Genomic DNA, 17,520 nt, shown 5'->3' with positions numbered 1-17,520 from the left:
CCTTCTTGTTTAACATGACAAAAATGTCTTATTGCTTCCATAGGTACATCCCTTCTAACAGTAGAAGCCTATGAACACAAATTTACAGGAGAAGACATAAAATACAGCATCTTCAGTGATCAGGAAATATTCTCCATACACCCTGTTACAGGTACATTTTATAGTTTTTTTCAAGTGTCTATGTGTATTTTGGAGCATTAGCAAGTTCCTACCACAAGAACAAGGGCTAGATATCTTAAGAGTACTCCCTAGTAATAGTTCTGTTTCAATGACCAGGTCATTAATAAATCCAGGCACTGTCGTAAACTTGAGGTAAAAAGAAATTGATCACCACTATACCTGTTTAAAACACTCAGTTTTGATTTCCTATTGATCACCAGGTGTTGGGAGTTGATAAACTACCATTTTGTGATTCAAACTGAGATTCCAGCTTGTTTCTCATCATACAGTTTCCCAAAAACTCAATAAACAAAATCCTTCAAAACACTTCTAAAGTAGAAGCATTAGCACTTTTAATGCTCTTTGTTTCAGGCAAACATCAACACATTTTAAAGTCAAGTCTGGTTTGGTTTTTTTTTTTGTGATTGTACTTGTGTTCTGCAGCAGTTCTGCTTTCACCTGCTCTTCTGCCAGGAATTCAGGTGCAGGAGGGTTAGGTGTTCCCCATGTACATTTATATTTTCTCCTCTAAGGCTTCTAAGAGAGCACAGCTACTCAGGTTACCTCTCAGCTCCTAAACATGCAATATGTTTGCTTGCTGAATCGCTGCAGTCTCTCTTTTTGGGATGGCATATAGACTGTAAGCAGTTTTCCTCAGAAACAGTGTAAATATTTGTATCCTTAATAAATAGCTTTATCCCTGAGTTTCTGAAGACTTTAACCTCTGATTATCGTGATGTCTCCAGGCAACAAATGGCATACCACTAGAATAATTTTTTTAGATGAGGGGTGCTTGAAGTGCATACTTTTGATTTTCAAGTCCTTCTTATTTCACTGAAATAAAACTAGCGAGATTGACCTTTAAGAACATCTTAGACCCAGATAGGTTTTTTTACTGAGGAAGTGAATCTTATCCAATATCACCTTAAAAAAAAAGAAAATTCAAATGGTATTTTCTCTTTTTTTATCAAGCTGGGCCGAAAAATGGTTATGTGATGCTTTGAAGGGTCTCATAAGCACTGTCTTCACAAACAGGAGTGGAATTTCTATAGCAGTGAATGTCACAAGCCTTCTTTTGAGACATTTGATCCATTGTGGTTTCTTCTGTTTCCTTTCCTCTGAAGCCTCTCTTGTGTTTCTTAGAAAAAAATTAATTGAAGTTCAGCCTTTAAGGACTTTTGAAGAGCAGTGCTTACATTAGCACAATTTTGACGCCAGTACTGCTCTACCACTTGCTTCTACAGCAGATTTTGAGCCGTACCAAAATTTTGCCCTGTCTGTAATTCTTGTTCTGAGTAGCCAAAGCTCTGCTCTACTTGCCTTTCCTGGCTTAACCTAATGTTAATTAACCACACTTTGGAGAAGACTCTATACCATTTTCAAATTTTTTATTATGCTGTAGAATTGTAGAAAGAGTCGGAGGTGACTCAAAGACATGAACTAGTCTGTCCCTCCAATGCAGGAGGGAAATCAATTATGCCAAAATATGACAGAAATTTGTACTGTCCTTAAAAACCATCAGGGACAGTGATTCTGCAAACCCTCTCAAAAGTCTGCAAAAGTCTTGGCAATTGGAAAATTTTTTTTCATATTTATCTGAATGTTTGCTGAAAAGTTTTAAACTTATTCCTTCGTAATCTAGTAAGAGTAGACATAAGACAAAGGCAACCCCTCTGTTATTTGCATATTTGAAGATTGTTACCCTGTTTTTTCTTCAAGTGAACTTCTGAAGAATGAGCAACTCTGTTTCTTCACATATTCCTCCTAGGTGGTGTACCTCAGACTTGATTATTTGTTTCAGTCTTCACTCGAGCCTTTCAGTTTGCTCTCTGTCATCTGGAAATATATTTCTTCTGCCGCTGTCTGTTTTCTTTTCTCTTTATACAGAATGTGATATTTTAAAGTGTTGTGCTGAAAATAAAACACCTTTGAAATATTTATGTTCAAGATGCAGGTCCATAAACAATATTTAATATTTGCTTATCCTAGAAAATAAAAATTAAAAAGCACTAGTTTGAGGAGCCACAGTTGGTACATTCTTATGATAGCCCAAGTTTGGGATAACAAGATTCATGACATCATTACTGAAAAGTCCATGCAAAACTGAATTTGAATGAAAATTAATATACAAATCAAGTATGTTTCATGCTTAGATGTAATGGAAAATTATGAGTAAGTTCCTAGAATATTGAAACAATGTCTGTGGATTTCCAAGCACATTTCATGTTTAATGTGGAGCTGGCCAGTTGTGCTTGTCATCTCAATAAGTCTCATTCTTTATTTTTGATGGAGTAACAGCTCATGGGAAGGGGGCTCGCTGCATCAGAAGGAGTGAGTGTTTTGCCTGTGTGTCAGGCAGATACAGAAATTGCTACAGCTGTTGCCTGATGTGGATTTTGGTGGAGGGGAAGATGTGGCCACTGTCAGATGAAGGACGAAAGTCTCTTCTGACATGGCTGTCTCACTGTCATGTGCTGAGGAGGAAACATCATGCAGACACTGTGTCTCTATTCCTCTGCTAGTAAATTGGCTTAGTTTTTAGAAATTGCCAGTGTAGTTGGTGGCTGGTGAAAACTTAGCTATCCAGGATTTATTCAGTACCTAGCATGTTGGGGTGGTTGTAGGTAGAAAAAGGACACAATGGCAAGCTTGCTGTAATTCTGGCATGTGTTCAATGGAGGTGAGTATATATGTTTGGAATTTCATAACTGCATTTGTACATGATTTTTCCCGAATGAATATGTCACATCTTGAGATTTTTTTTCTTGTAATAAACCAGGCACAATCACAGTAAAAGAGCCCAAGTACCTTGATTATGAAGATAAGTGTAAAATACATCTTACAGTTATGGCTGAAAATAGCTTCAATTCAGTGTTCTGTGGAGTGACAGTTTTGATTCAAGATGTGAATGACAATACACCTAAATTTGAGCAAAGCTATTACAAAGCGTCAATATGGGAAGGCCAGAGTCCTAAAACAGACATCATACAGGTAAGTGAAAGTATATCTTCCCAAGCACAGTGCTGTTGTTCAAAAGAAGTTTGGCTGATTTGTTCATGACTACAATCCTGTTAGCACTGTCCTGGACCATTCTGTCTTAAAAACTGGGAGTAGGGCTCTTGGTGTTGCTACTAGTCTCCTTGGATATCTAAAATATTACATGATTCTTTCTTCTAGACCATGTTTCAGATCAGATAATTCATTCAGGTCTGTTGAGCTGAAAGAGAATTCTGTTTCTTCTGGGCAACTTTGCGCCTGGAATTTGAATTCTCTTTTTAAAAGAATTCTGTTTCTATCTTCAAGAAATTGAAAAACACCATTCAAATATGTGGTTCTGGTTACAATATAGGCTGGGTCTTGTAATAATGCCTCCACTGAAAGGACTATAGCAATAAAAAGAATACTTTCTACTCATCAGACTAGTAGAGTCAAACCCCAGTGTTCAATTTAAAATCTGATGCCTAAAGAGCAGCTTGTCTTAATTTAAATGTGCAAACACTTCTTCCTCTGAATGGGTCCATTCTCCCAAAATGTTTCCAGCTGGCTGTGTTAGAGCAAAAGAAGACATCAGTTGGACTAGAAGAACACATAATTTCCTCAGTACATGTTCTTGCATTGCAAGTCAGGTCACGGTGAGGGTCATGTTAGGTACTAAAGATATTCCCTCTCTAGAGAATAAATAAATGAAAAGCTACAAATGCCTCCAGGGCAAAGTGATTAGAAACTGATGGACATTCTATTTAGAGAAACATATGTCCAGGAATGGAGAAAAATCAAAAGGCATTCAAGCCAGATGTGTAATCAGAATTTTATGACAGAATACATTCTATTATGTTTCCTTTATTCAATCTGACTGGTTGCCTCTGCCATGTTTTGGATCCCAGACTCATTATAATGCTTGTTCAGCAACAAAAAAATACAAAGATGACTCTTCAAAAAGTAAGAGGACTCTTTGAGAAACCTGTCACTGCTGCTGAATGTTCCTTATTCTGTTGGCAAATCTTTACAGATTGCCTCTGCCCTTTTTACATTTTCTGGTTGGTATTTTTAAAAGGTAATTCTCAAACTATTCCAGGAAATCTCTGAAAACATAGTAGTTTAATTATTTTATCCTTTGTCTGTTTTTGTAGCAGCAATACTTTAAAGGTCAGTCCTGTACCACTGAGAAAGTGCATTTTTATGTGCTCAACAGGGAGAGCATTTTAACAGCAACCTAATAGTAAAATGATTGCATTCAGCCCTAATGCTTTATGTAGCTGAATTTCAAATTACTCATTCATGTGCAGCCCATTGCAGTTCATGAACAGATTTTGTGACCTTACACAACACTCAAGCTGGGGACAAAGATGATTTATTTAAATACGTGCAGTTGAAAGTAATCAGAAATATCTGACTGTAGTATAAGGGTTTTCCTTCTGAAATCATGTTCTACTGTTTTTAATTAAGCCTCAGGTTTGCTCACAAACAGGTATTTGCAACTGACCTTGACAGTGGGCTGAATGGAGAAACTGAATACTCAATTGTATCTGGTAATGAAAATGCAACATTTCTGATTGATTCAGCGCGAGGAATTCTAGCAACTAATACAGGCCTAGATTATGAAAACACTTCATCTTACAGGTTTGTATTTAAGGTTCTCATAAAAAGGTATTTTTTGTCTAGTCTAACTTGAGAATATTAATGTTACATATTTCATAGTTTCCTGTTGATATCCATTACCCACAGAACCTGGGTGTAAGCCAGACAGCACTGAGAAAGCTCTAAAGCTGCCCATTTGTACTATAGATTCTTGTGTAGTTCCAAATTTAGAGAAATAATATGGTCTAGTTTAGTCAATGACAACACATATTGATATAAGTGTGATTGTTCACTATACGAACAATGATATTTCCTGAATTTTAGTTTATTAATAACTGTACAGCCATTCCCTCTCTGGAAATGTACTTTATAAAGACACAGTGAAAACACTCAAATCAAATCCAAGAAACAGGGATACATTCTCATTTTTATTTGGTAGATGGTTCAAAGTTTCTACTCAATAATGTGATAAAGACTCTTTTTAAACTGTTTCTATCTATAACCTGTCTTCCACTAAGTATGAATTTTTTCCAGTTTTTCTGAAACTCTGAATAAATATGACCAAGTGGACATGACAATTTTTCTTTATGGGTCATGCCATAGTTGGAATTAGAAAGCAAATAAATAATGCCTTGAAGAGAAAATATGACTATGAAAATTCATTAATAGACCCATTTTAAGTATTGCAGTCTCCACAAGAAGTAGTATTTCTGTGTATGTGTCAGTAGAAATTACTCTTTTTTTCCCATCTGGTTGTGGTATCAGTTAAAATATTTGCATGTTTTCCCGTCCTGTGGGACCTCAAAGTTTTAAACATCCAATAAGAATTCTTATGAATGAGAATAACTTGTAGAAAACCACATCCAAGAATATTGATAAAGTATGTGGGGTTTTTTTTAATTTCAGGCTTATTTGATAATTATGTCCCCAAAATACTTTGTTTTAACTTTATACACAGGACACTTCATTTGGAGGGTTTTATTCAGTTTTTCGCTCAATCAAGAACGTCAATTCTGATTTTTAAAAACTTAAATAATACATTTTATTTGTAACTAGTACTTTAAAAGATCACCTGGAATAAGTCCTTCAAATTAGGGATGTTTACTGTTGGTGAAATGTTGAACATGAGAGCATAATAATTCTCATATCTCATGGAAGCCTGATTTATTTCCGTATCTATGTTAAAATTCTAGACTTTCAGTTTGACAGTTTGTTCAGGGAATCTGTGGCTTCATATTCCTTCTCTATAAAACAAGTTATTAATCTGGACATTGTTAGGTGAAAAGTGAATAGCAAAAGAAGCTTTCAAAACTATTTCCTGTTCGATGTCAAAATGTTACTGTGTTTTTTTTTTCCAATTTGCAAGGAGTTGTTTATATATCTGAATTGAACATTTTCATCCCCAGAAGTTCTAAGTCCCTTACAACAGGGTTTATAATGAAAGTGTTGACAGAACCTTAATTTTAATGCCTTGGCTAAAATGTTTTTATGAGAGGCTTTTTTTCCTGAAACCTTAGAAAGTGATTATTTTTAGTAAAATATTTCCATATGCATACCTTACCAATATTCATTCTAGAAAAAATACACTTTCTATATGGAATTATGCATGGTCACTGATTGAATACTAGCTTGCAATTTAAGTTATCTTCTGTTGGATCAGAAACCACAAGGATACCCAGAGTAGAGCTGGTGTGGTCAAGGAATGGAAATGCTGTAAGCCACAGCTAGAGTTACAGCCTTGGTATTCCATATTGTCAAGTGAACATTTAGGAAGTAAAATATCTATTTGACAGTTTTTAACTGTTACTTAGAAGAAAGATGGAGAAACAAAGTGTTTAGGAGATCTTCAGGGAGGCAAAAATAAAAATGAGGTGCAACATGAAAATAGTTGTTACTTCATAGAACATTTAACTGAGATGTTCAGCTTTAGCCTGTATATCCTTTAGCCTAGCTTGTTTTTTCCTTTTTAAGATCACCTGTTGAGTTAGATTTAATTTTGAATTAGTTTCTGGAATCTTCCCCACTGGGAAGTGGTAAGGACTTCCAAATAATCTCAGTTACATTTGCTTTTTATTGTTCAGAAGCTGCTTCCTACAAAGAGTAAACCTTTTATCCATGTTTATCATGTTGCTGCTCACCATTTTCTTTGCTACATTGTTTGTGGAAATGTTGTTTACAGAATTTACAGCCTATCTTTATGCAGATGTGAAATGGAAGTTTAAAGTCAAAACTCTTCTAATCTGATAGCAAGATTATGATCCCACTAAAATCAGTGGAACCCTGCCATTGTTAAATGGTGCACATATTCAGGGTTTTTACTTTATCACTTGCATTTATAATGTAATAGAAGGACTGCTCTGTGTCTGGTATTCAGGCATTCTGGCTGATTACTATTTTGGATGTTTTTGTGCTTTCCAATTTCCACATCACTTTTGTCCCTTTATAAACAATGAAGATAGTCAGGTTCCTGCAAATGATAATTTAGTACTAAGGTTTTAATTCCTGCTCTGAATTACCAACAGGAGAACCGTGTCTTATTTGAAAGAGTTGTTTAACCACTTAGATTTGATATTAAACTGGATTCAATGAGTACAGACAAGCGCTTCCTTTTCTTTGTATGATTTTACCATTCTTTAGACATGTAGAATCTCCAGGACATTTTTTCCTGCAAAACCAAAAATTAAAACTGTGCACAGTTAACCTTACAGAAAGGAAGATGGAATTTAAGAGCCGCAGTGAGGAACAGAAATGGCTATTGTTTTTGGGTTTAAAACTTCCCCTGCTTATAATAGTGGTGGATAATTCAGTGATTTCTGTTCAACAGTGACGATTAGTGTCTCCTTTAATTGTAGGTTGGTTGTACAAGCTGCTGATAAAGGAAACCCCAGACTCTCTGCTACAACTATTGTCAGGATACAAGTGTTGGATGTTAATGACAACGCTCCAGTTGTCCAACCACTAGGTGAAGTGGAGGTCCCAGAAAGTAAGTGTGAAAGTACAGCTAAGTTTCTTTCCTAATTCCTAAGGCTAGGAGTTCTCAGATAATGATTTAGTGCTTTTGGTGATTTGTGTAACCAAACAACTATAAAAATTATAATGGATAGTATTAAAGCTGAAATATCAAAACAAATTTTGATCTGCTTTTATTCTCAGAGTCATTATTTTTAATCTTTATACATTGTGAATAGTTTGGAATAAAACCATGGGCTATTTAGGAGGAAAAAGTCTGCAGAAATACAACTTTAATCTGTTCATTTTCAGTATTGTACTCTTCATATGTCTTTGATTTCTGCTCTTCTCCAACAAAAATGTTTGGCGTTAAAACCAGCATTGCTAGAAATGAGACATTTTGAATTTCACTGTGATGAGAGAAATATCTTTTATAAATTTGAATGAAATGTTACTCAAACTCTATAGCTAAGTCCAGTTGATGATCATTAAGAGAAGGACTCGGGACCTCCTGAGTTGTCAACCCACCATGCATCTTGTGTCTTGTGTGACATTAGCTCAACATCTACACAGCTTGAGTCCCGGGCCTGTAATTTTCAAATACAGGCATCTTACATGTGAATGCATTAAGAGACACAGCAGAAAAATTATAAACACGAGTCCTCCTGTTACCAAAAGATATCAAGTTTGTCTTTTCTGATATATTTTAGTCTTTCCTAAGTTTACCTGCCACTGGTAATGACAAGTACAGAATTCATAAATTCACAGCAGCTGTAAACTACAGGTTACTTAATTAGTATTTTGTATTCCATTTAAGGGCTTGCTTTAGGAAATGGCACAGTATTTTCGAGGCTTCATGCCCAAGGCATGCAAATGAGAAATGGTTTAGCTTCTGTTAGTTCCAGGCTTTGTGAAATGATCGCTAATAGGTTCAGTTTACAATCTCTGGTACTGTCAAATTGGTCCATGACAAAAGCTCTCTGTATCTACTTTCTCAATCTCGTAGGATAATACCTTGATCTCTTCATACTTTTGTGCCATGTCTGTGTAGGTCTGTCTGAAGGCCTTGTTTCTCTCTAGTGGCCTTCTCCTCATTTGGAAAAGCTCCAGAATTGCATTTGCTGGTTCTACACAGATCAGGGTCTCTAATGCCTCAGTTAAATATTCTTGTGGCATTGTTCAGTAAATACTTGTCATATAAGTGCTCGTGGAAAACCATATAAGTTCCTGCTGGTGGTGAAGAAACTGTTATGACTACACTGGATCTGGGAAAGTCTAAAAAAAACCCAAATTAAAATTGGGATATAGTACATACCTTTGAAGAAATACACTACTGTTTCTATAGCTTTTCTGGCTTTTGTGATTATTGTAAAACACAAAGTTTAAATACATCAAAAGCTATACACAAAGATTTAATATTACAAAATAGGCAAAATCTTCAGAAATTGTAATATTATCTTTTAACTCTGACTTATTCTCAAAATTATTGTTTCAGATGCTCTGCCTGGTTTTATAGTGACTCAAGTGTCAGCAAGTGATGCAGACTCCAGGCCAGCACTTCAGTTTGGTTTTATTTCTGATAATAGTCCTGAAATGAAATTTGCCATCGATCAACACACTGGTGTCATCATAGTGGCGGAACCATTAGATTTTGAAGAAACTGCTGTGTATACGCTGCATATCATAGTTTCAGATTCTGTTCATCAAACAGAAGCAGAACTCACCATCCTTGTTTTGGACATCAATGATAACCCTCCAGTGTTTACTCAAGATTTTTATCAGGTGGGAACACAGCAAATGAACAATCAGCATGTGGTATCTTTCCATATAGGATGATAAATAGTAGGTGTGCTGTTCATATTTGTCTTTGAGTGCATGTGAGCACAGAGAAGAAAGGTCTCTGCAAACTATTACTGAGCAGAAACAGAGCAGAGCTCTTCCAGGGACTTCCAGCCCCTTCCTAAGAATTCTGCTAAAAGGACTGAAGAAACTGCTCAATTCCAATGTTTCTGGTTTCTGTCTTCAGAAGGCAGTTGGTGTGAATGCTAGCTCATAAACCATGCATTCATCACTAGGAGTTACTGGATACAATCCAATCCAGTTTGGGGAGCAGGGTCCAGTGTTCAGAACTTCTTACTTCTGAGAGAGTGCTAAACAAGTCGGTACCTTTATACTGGCCTGATTACTATGACATGGATTTCTTTGTTTTCAGTTACACAGCTCCACAGAGGTGTAGCAATTGCCCTTGTGGTAGATGATGCACATAAAATTTGCAATGTGTAATGCTGCCTTATGGCTATGACAGTCACCTAGGGAGTGAAGGATATGAGTTTTGACCTCCCCAACATCCCTTGAGACTGAAGAGGGTGCAGAGCTCTGCTTTTGGACTCCTGGACAAGCATTTGAACTGGTACTGTTGTAGAAGTGAAGTTGTCCAACAGTGAAAGCAAATCTTTTTGTGACTATAGGCAGCTGTGGGCCATAAAGAAAAGTGGAGATTAAAGAAAGTGGAACATATATAAAATGGAATCATTGAGTCGTAGAATAGTTTGGGATGCATGGCATCTACAAACGTTATCTAGTCCAAGTGCCTGACTGCTTCAGGGCTGACCAAAAGCTAAAGCATATTGTAAGGGCATTGGCCAAAAGCCTCTTAAACATGGAGAGGCTTGAGGCATTGACCAGCTCTTGAGGAAACCTGTTCCTGTGCTTGACCACCCTCTATGTAAAGAAATGTTTCAGCCTCAAGAAGAGGAGGATCAGTCTCACCAATCTGTTTAAATATTAGCTTGGGCAAGTAAAGATGGGCAAACCAAAGTCTTCTCTGTTGAAGCACAGGAGGCATGGGCACAAATGGATGTACAAGAAGTGAGCATCAGGAAACTTTTTTTTTTCCTTCAAACTCTAACAGTGACTAAGCATTGGCACAGGTTGTCCAAGAGGGTTGTGGCATCTCTATCTCTGGAGATATTCAAAACTCAGCAGTATGTAGTTGTGGGCACCCTGTTTTAGGTGACCCTACTCTGACCAAGGATTACACCTTGTAGGTACCCAACAGCCCCAGCCATTCTGCAATTCTGTGAACTGAGATGTTTGACTTGGTGCTTTTGTGTGTGGTAGATGTCCTCAGAGCCAAAAATATGAGGCACCACAGAAGACATGGTTTTAATAATGCTCCATTTGTAAGTCTCAGACAGTTTTAGTAAAGAAATAAGTCTAAACATTTGGCCTAGTAAAGGATTTTGTACCTCTGAGCATTTGCAGGCACAGTAGTTTAGTCACTTAGATACCTCTGGGACAAACTGTAGACACCTGTGAAACTTTTGGGTGCCTGTAAATTTACAAATTTACAGAATTTGTAAATTTCCCCCTAAAAATCATAAATCCACATTCTGGCAAAAATGCTTTATTAATACTCAAGTGATTTTTAGACCTTTCTTTTCTTCCATCCTCATATGTGTCTGATTTTGGAGATTAGCTTATGCAAGTACTTGCCTGTGCCAGAGGTTTTTTTTTTGTAGATTGGAGCAGATATTGTAGGGAGCATTATTAATTGATTCAAAACAGTGTAGCTTTATTTACTATTTTAATGTAAACTACTGAACTTCTCTTTCCACAGTCCTGATATTTTGATGTGTTGCTTGGCAAGTAAGATACACTGCTTCTTTTTGGTTGATGATATGTGTAATTCCCTATTCATCATCCTGTATTTTTACCCTTTTATTGTTCCTTCAAATGTTTTCGTATTTATGCTCCTCACATGTAGCTTAATATACATATGTGGTTATTATATACATATAATCTCTCTGTTTAAATTACTTAAACTAACACTTCAAGTTATGACAGAGGTAGCTGCTATAGCATACTGTTAGTTTGAAATTAGATTTATAAGGTGGAAGGAAACTTTGGTCACAAAAGTGCTGTATCTGGACTTGAAATAATGAAAATTCTTAAAAAGGGAATGGATTTTCTTGGTGTCCTAGAAGAAAGAAAAAGGAAGCATTTTGAAAAGTCAAATTCTAGGAATAATCTAGTGGTGATTAAGTGGCCTAGTGCTGGAGTTTTCAGGGTGCACATGTTGGCTTTTTTAGCATTCAGTCACATATTCCAGACAGAGTCTGCAGACTGTATTCCATGTATGGAAATGAAGGGGGTTTTGAAAGCAAAGGGAAAAGCCTTTGGTTTCAATCCATAAGTGTACTCTTGAAAAAAGTGATTCATTTCTTTTCTGAACTTGCTGTCATAATGAACTATGGATTTTACTACTGTGTAAAGCTTACTATGAATTTTGGCCATATTGAAGGCATAGTTTTCCATATCTCAACTCTTTCTGATTTTGTCCCAGAAGTAAATGGGTAGGTAAAACTTCTTCCAAAGCTGGGAATTGTGTGGGTTTTACTGATAAGTTCAAAGAAAGGCAAAATTTTTAATATCTGAAATCTTTTATTAAGCTCTATTTTTGCTTTATTTGTCAGGTGAACTTGCCAGAGCTCATTTCTATGAATGCCACTGTTCTGACACTCTCTGCCATAGATAGGGATACTGAACATAATGGAATGATTTCCTACAAAATCCTTTCTTCCTGTGAGGGATTTTCCATTGATCACAAGAATGGTGAGTCTATGGTTTATTATTTCAGCTTTTTAAGTATAAATCAAAGAGTCCTATTGCTTTCTCACCTGTTGCCAATGATTACTTGAGTTCTGGAAATTTGTGATGGCCAAAGTTCATCATGTTTTTGCTAAATTTGCCACTATCAGTGCGGAACTATCACATCAAAGACTGGGGTTCTCAGTTTGTCCCCAAACCATGCATATTTTTTCTGGTCTAAATGCAGTATGTGTATTTGATACTGCATTACTGAGGGGAGGTTTTGCCTTCACAGCATTAGCTATGATGTCTTAGAATCATCAAATAGTTTGGACATGATCTTTAATGGTTGGGTAGTTCAACCCCCCTGCAATGAGCAGAGACATCTTCAAATAGGTCAGGTTGCTCGGTGTCCTGTCCAACCTGACCTTGAATGTTTCTGGGGATGAGGCATCTACCACCTTTCTGGGCAATTTCTTCCAGTGTTTCACCACCCTCATTGAAAAAAATTGTTCTTCATATCTGATGTGAATTTACCCTCTTTTGGTTGAAAACCATTATCTCTTGTCCTATCATAAAAGGCTTTACTAAAATGTCTGTCCCCATCCTTATAAACCCCCTTTAGGGCCAAAATAAGGTCTCCCTGGAGCCCTCTCTGGGCTGAGCTATCTCAGCGTTTTCTCAGGAGAGGAGCTCCAGTCCTCTGATCATTTTTATGGCTCTCCTCTGGACATCCTCCAACAGGTGTATGTGTTTTCATTGCTGAGAACTCCATATCTGGATGCAGCACTCCAGTTGGACTCTAACAAGAGCAGAGGGATTGAATCATGTCCTCCTCCCTGCTGCCCGCACTGCTTATGGTGCAGCCCAGGATACAATTGGCTTTCTGGGTTGTAAGTGCACATTGTTGGGTCATGTCTAGTTTTCCATCTACTGGTACCTCCAAGTCCTTGTCCACATGGCTGCTCTCAATCCCTTCCTCCCCTGCCTCCTGTCAATATCAAAAGTTGCCCTGATTCATGTGCAGGACCTTGCATTCATCTTTGTTAATCTTCATGAGGTTCATGAACCCACTCCCACAGCTTGTCCAGGTCCACCTGGATGGCATCCCATCCCTCAGGCTGTCAGCTGCAGCACTCAGCTTGGTGTCATCTGCAAACTTGCTGAGGGTGCAATCTATCCCACTGTCTGTGTCACAGGTATTAAACAGTGCTGGTCCCAGACCCCTGGGGGATGCCACTTGTCACTGATGTTCATCCAAACATTGACTCACTGCTCTTCAGATGCAAGAGAGTGATTTTGTTGTCTACAGCCATTACGGCTGGGTCATTTTCAAATATGACTCTTTGGAATCAGCTTTTGGAATCACATTTATTTGCCTGTGAAGTGTGGGCTTTTGTTAATTCTGTTTTATTTTCAGGTTCACTGTTTTTCACGGAACCAGTTATGCAGCTGAAAAATATTTCCATTATTCATCTCCTGATAGAAGCCACAGATGGTGGCAGTCCCCCTCTGAGTGCAGTTACATCCTTAGAGGTGCACATAGAAGATGTCAATAACTGTGCCCCTCGCTTCACAAAGGCTCTGTACAATCTCAGCTTGAGTGAGGATGCCTCAGCTGGAGAAAGTGTCCTCCTGTTCTCAGCCATCGACTGCGACTGGACGCGTGACAACACATTTGTTGAATACTCTATTATTGGTGGCAATGCTGAGAATTTATTCTCTGTAGAAACAAGTGTCATGGGGTTGGAAACATCCTACAAACTTGTCGGCAGTCTTGTTTTGAGCAGTGCTCTTGACAGGGAAACAGCTGCTTCTCACCAGTTGGTTCTCCTTGCCTCTGATCGTGGAACACCTTCCTTGAATTCAACTGCTACGGTGCTAATAACTGTGCTGGATGTTAATGATAACTCTCCGGTATTTAGCAGCCCAGAGTATCATGTTCATGTCAAAGAAAGTATCCCCATAGGCAGTCGCATCACTGAAATTTCAGCAAAAGACTGTGATGCAGGCACTAATGCAGAGATCACTTATGCTATCATCTCTGGAAATGACAGGGGGCATTTTTGCTTGGATGCTAGAACAGGATCTGTAAATTTGACGAAAACGCTGGATTATGAGGATACCATGAAATTCACTTTGGTTATCCAAGCCACAGATGGAGGAACTGATGTAAAAAATATGGCTTTTGCTGTTATTCTTGTTAGCGTCCTAGATGACAATGATTATGCCCCACTTTTTTTGTTTCCCAGTTTGAGCTGCACTGTCAGTGAAAATCTGCCTACCTTTTCTTTTGTGTGTGCTGTTTGTGCATTGGATTTTGATAAAGGCTCCTATGGGCACCTTACCTACTCCATTCAGTCTTCATGTTTGACTCATCGTGAAGCTGCTAGAGACCATGACATGTTCTTCATTGATCCTTTAACAGGAGATATTCATACAAAGCAAATGTTTGACTATGAAAGTCAAAATAGGTACTGTCTCATAATCCAAGCAAAAGACAAAGGTGATTCACTGGCTACCACTACAGTTCAGGTAGATATTGAGGGGAGGGATGAATTTGATCCAGTGTTTACACAAGAACATTATTTCTTTAATCTTCCTGAGAAGAATGAAGCAGGCCAGTTGATTGGTAGAGTGACAGCATCAGACAGTGATGGTGGACTGGACGGAGTTGTTCATTACTCCCTTCTAAAACCTTCTCCGTTCTTTTCTGTGAATCAAACCAGTGGCAATATTTATTTGACTCAGACTGTTCACAGAAGGAAAAATGGCATCAAAAGGAATGATGATACTCTGAAATTGTTGGTAAGAGCTCATAGCCCCAAAATTGTGTCAAGGTTCACAGCATGCACTGTTTTTGTCAATGTTTCCAACTCTCCTGAGAGTGATCCCACAGTGTCAGCACACAGCCTGACAGTGAGTGTTTCCATCTCCCTGATGGTGTTTCTGCTGCTTGCCATCAGTCTTATCACACTTACTCTGAGACTTAAGCAGAAAGATCTGATGAATGCTTGTGTGAAAAGAAACCCAGTATCCTCCTCAACTGCTGATGTGAATTCAAAAAGAGAAGATGAGGACTGCCAGAAAATCCAAAGTACCGAGAGCAGTATGCTTCCCATGGGTGCTATAGCAAAATGGCTGAGCCTAGCAGGACTCGGAGAGGGGAAGGATGATGATGTCTCCTGCAGGCATTCAGACTCCAGTGGCCATGGTTCTGCTGAAGGGGAGACTGCAGAGGACGAGGAAATCAAACGGATCTGTGAGTGTCCTTGCAGAAAAAGCATTGGCTCAGCCCTGAGCGAGCATGGCTCGCAGATGCCAGATTCAGGGATCCCAAGACAGTCTGATCAGTTCTCCTATCATTCTGGAGAAACAGATGTCACAGCTACCATGCAAAGCATGGAGAATGTGCAGACTGTTAAAGGAGAAAGCAGAGAGGAAGCCTGTGACACAGCCTATGCACACAAAATCTTGCCTCAAACACTTACAGAAATTGGAATAAAAGAGGAAGGCATGATGGCAGACCTCTCAAGAGACTATGTCCTGATGCCAGATAGGAAAGACTCTGGGTATGATTTGCTTGCAACTGCTGACACCTCAGATGAGGATCTCAGAGGTGTTTATAACTGGGATTATGTGCTCAGCTGTGAACCCAGATTTCAACCTCTTGCCTCAGTGTTTAATGATATTGCAGAACTGAAAGATGAAAATGCTCACATTCACAGTTTCTCTCAGGAGAATAAATCTCTTGTTTTCCCTCCTCCCTTGATAACATCAGTAGCACAGCCTGGCATAAGGACAGTGCCACCAAGAATGCCAAATATAACATCAGGGCAAGCTTTGAATAAATACCCTTATTCTCCCATTATCCATTATCATGGATACCCTCCACCAACCATGACCCCCAGATTTTCTCCTACTCTCTCTTTACTAACCATGCAGACACCTTCTGCTTCTCCAGTAGTTTCTAATGGGAAAATGATAGGAACATGTCTTATTGATCCAAGCTACGAACTTGCAACAGAAGAAGAAATTCAGGTCTAGGTTATTAACTGACAGTATTTTATGGTAAAAAATATGGCTTAAAATGTATTTTGTTACTTTTTAACAGAAAAATATGCTTGTCAGAGCTGCATCACCTGTATTCTTTCTGTTTTCATGAGCCTAAAAAGTTAAAATATAAAGTAGGCAGAAATCTGGTAACTATACCTCTTGTTCTTCCCAGAAGACACTGTGAGAGCATGAGGTTTGTCTTTCAGTTCACAACTGTGGTTTCTATGTAAAACACACAGCCAAGTGCCTGATAACCAATTTGACCAATTCTGCCATTTTTCTTATAAAATACATTAATACCAAATAAATGGAAGTAATTATTTATTGTGGAAAGTATTTGTTAGCATACTGGTGGTTTCTGACTGATTCTGTGGTGCTGTTAGAGGAGAGTACTGGAGGGATGTGTAAGTACAGCAGGTGTGGGGGTGGATGAAGGATAAGACTTGGGTTCCTACTGAGCTCTTTCTCCTGTGTTAACCCAGGTTTCCCACATCTCAGCCTCTGCGTCCCAACAGTCTGTTTGGCCTGGTGTGGTTTCATCATCTGCAATGGCTCCTCAGTGGGCTTTCTCAGCTATCTTTGTGCTGTGGAACCCACTCAGCAGGTTCTGTGCACCTTTTGTTTATCTACTGGTTTAAAGCCAGCAAGTTACAATAATCTGAATAATGGATGACCTTTGGAAAACAGAATAATCAATGATAAGATTGATTAAATTCAACCATCTTCTCTATTGCTAGTTATGAAGTAGATACCTATTGTCTTTTAGTAGCATTACAGAGGGTGCCCTGGGGCTCAGGCAGCTGTAAGAGCAGACAGTGTTATAGTTCTGAAGGTTGGGTACGCCTCCACCCTGGTCTTCGGTTCTGTGCTGGACCAAAGATCTCTGCAAGACCAGATAATCTGGCCTTGTTTGTTGTATGTATCATACACATGGCATTTTGTGTACGTATGTATATCCAGACACATACACATGCTGTATATGCTTGTATATTGATCAATAAAATACACAGACAATACATCTAGAATAACTGGTTTTTCTTCAATGTATGTTTCAAAGTCCTTTGCATCACACGTAGAAATGTGTACTTGGTACCTAGGAGTCTGCTACTACAAGTTGGATGTATACAGAGTTATATATTGAACAGGTCATACCAGGTGGAGGGAAAGCATGCAGTGTGGTTAGGCTGA

At 38.3% G+C, this 17,520-nt stretch overlaps 1 protein-coding gene across 1 annotated transcript in view; it reads left to right on the top strand.

Moving 5' to 3' along the window:
* The window catches only part of DCHS2 (dachsous cadherin-related 2), a 104,834-nt gene extending 87,837 nt beyond the window's left edge, over positions 1 to 16,997 (top strand). The window contains exons 14-20 of the mRNA XM_050974070.1: positions 44 to 151; positions 2,915 to 3,150; positions 4,628 to 4,779; positions 7,590 to 7,720; positions 9,182 to 9,468; positions 12,162 to 12,300; positions 13,697 to 16,997. Of these exons, the coding sequence (XP_050830027.1) occupies positions 44 to 151; positions 2,915 to 3,150; positions 4,628 to 4,779; positions 7,590 to 7,720; positions 9,182 to 9,468; positions 12,162 to 12,300; positions 13,697 to 16,323 (3,680 nt within the window). The 3' untranslated portion in view covers positions 16,324 to 16,997. The remainder of the gene's footprint in view (positions 1 to 43; positions 152 to 2,914; positions 3,151 to 4,627; positions 4,780 to 7,589; positions 7,721 to 9,181; positions 9,469 to 12,161; positions 12,301 to 13,696) is intronic.
* The last annotated feature ends 523 nt before the right edge of the window (positions 16,998 to 17,520 follow it).

This window comes from Serinus canaria, chromosome 4, assembly GCF_022539315.1.
Source record: "Serinus canaria isolate serCan28SL12 chromosome 4, serCan2020, whole genome shotgun sequence".
In the NCBI taxonomy this organism is placed as follows: domain Eukaryota; kingdom Metazoa; phylum Chordata; class Aves; order Passeriformes; family Fringillidae; genus Serinus; species Serinus canaria.
This window is presented reverse-complemented; position numbering and strand designations above follow the sequence as displayed.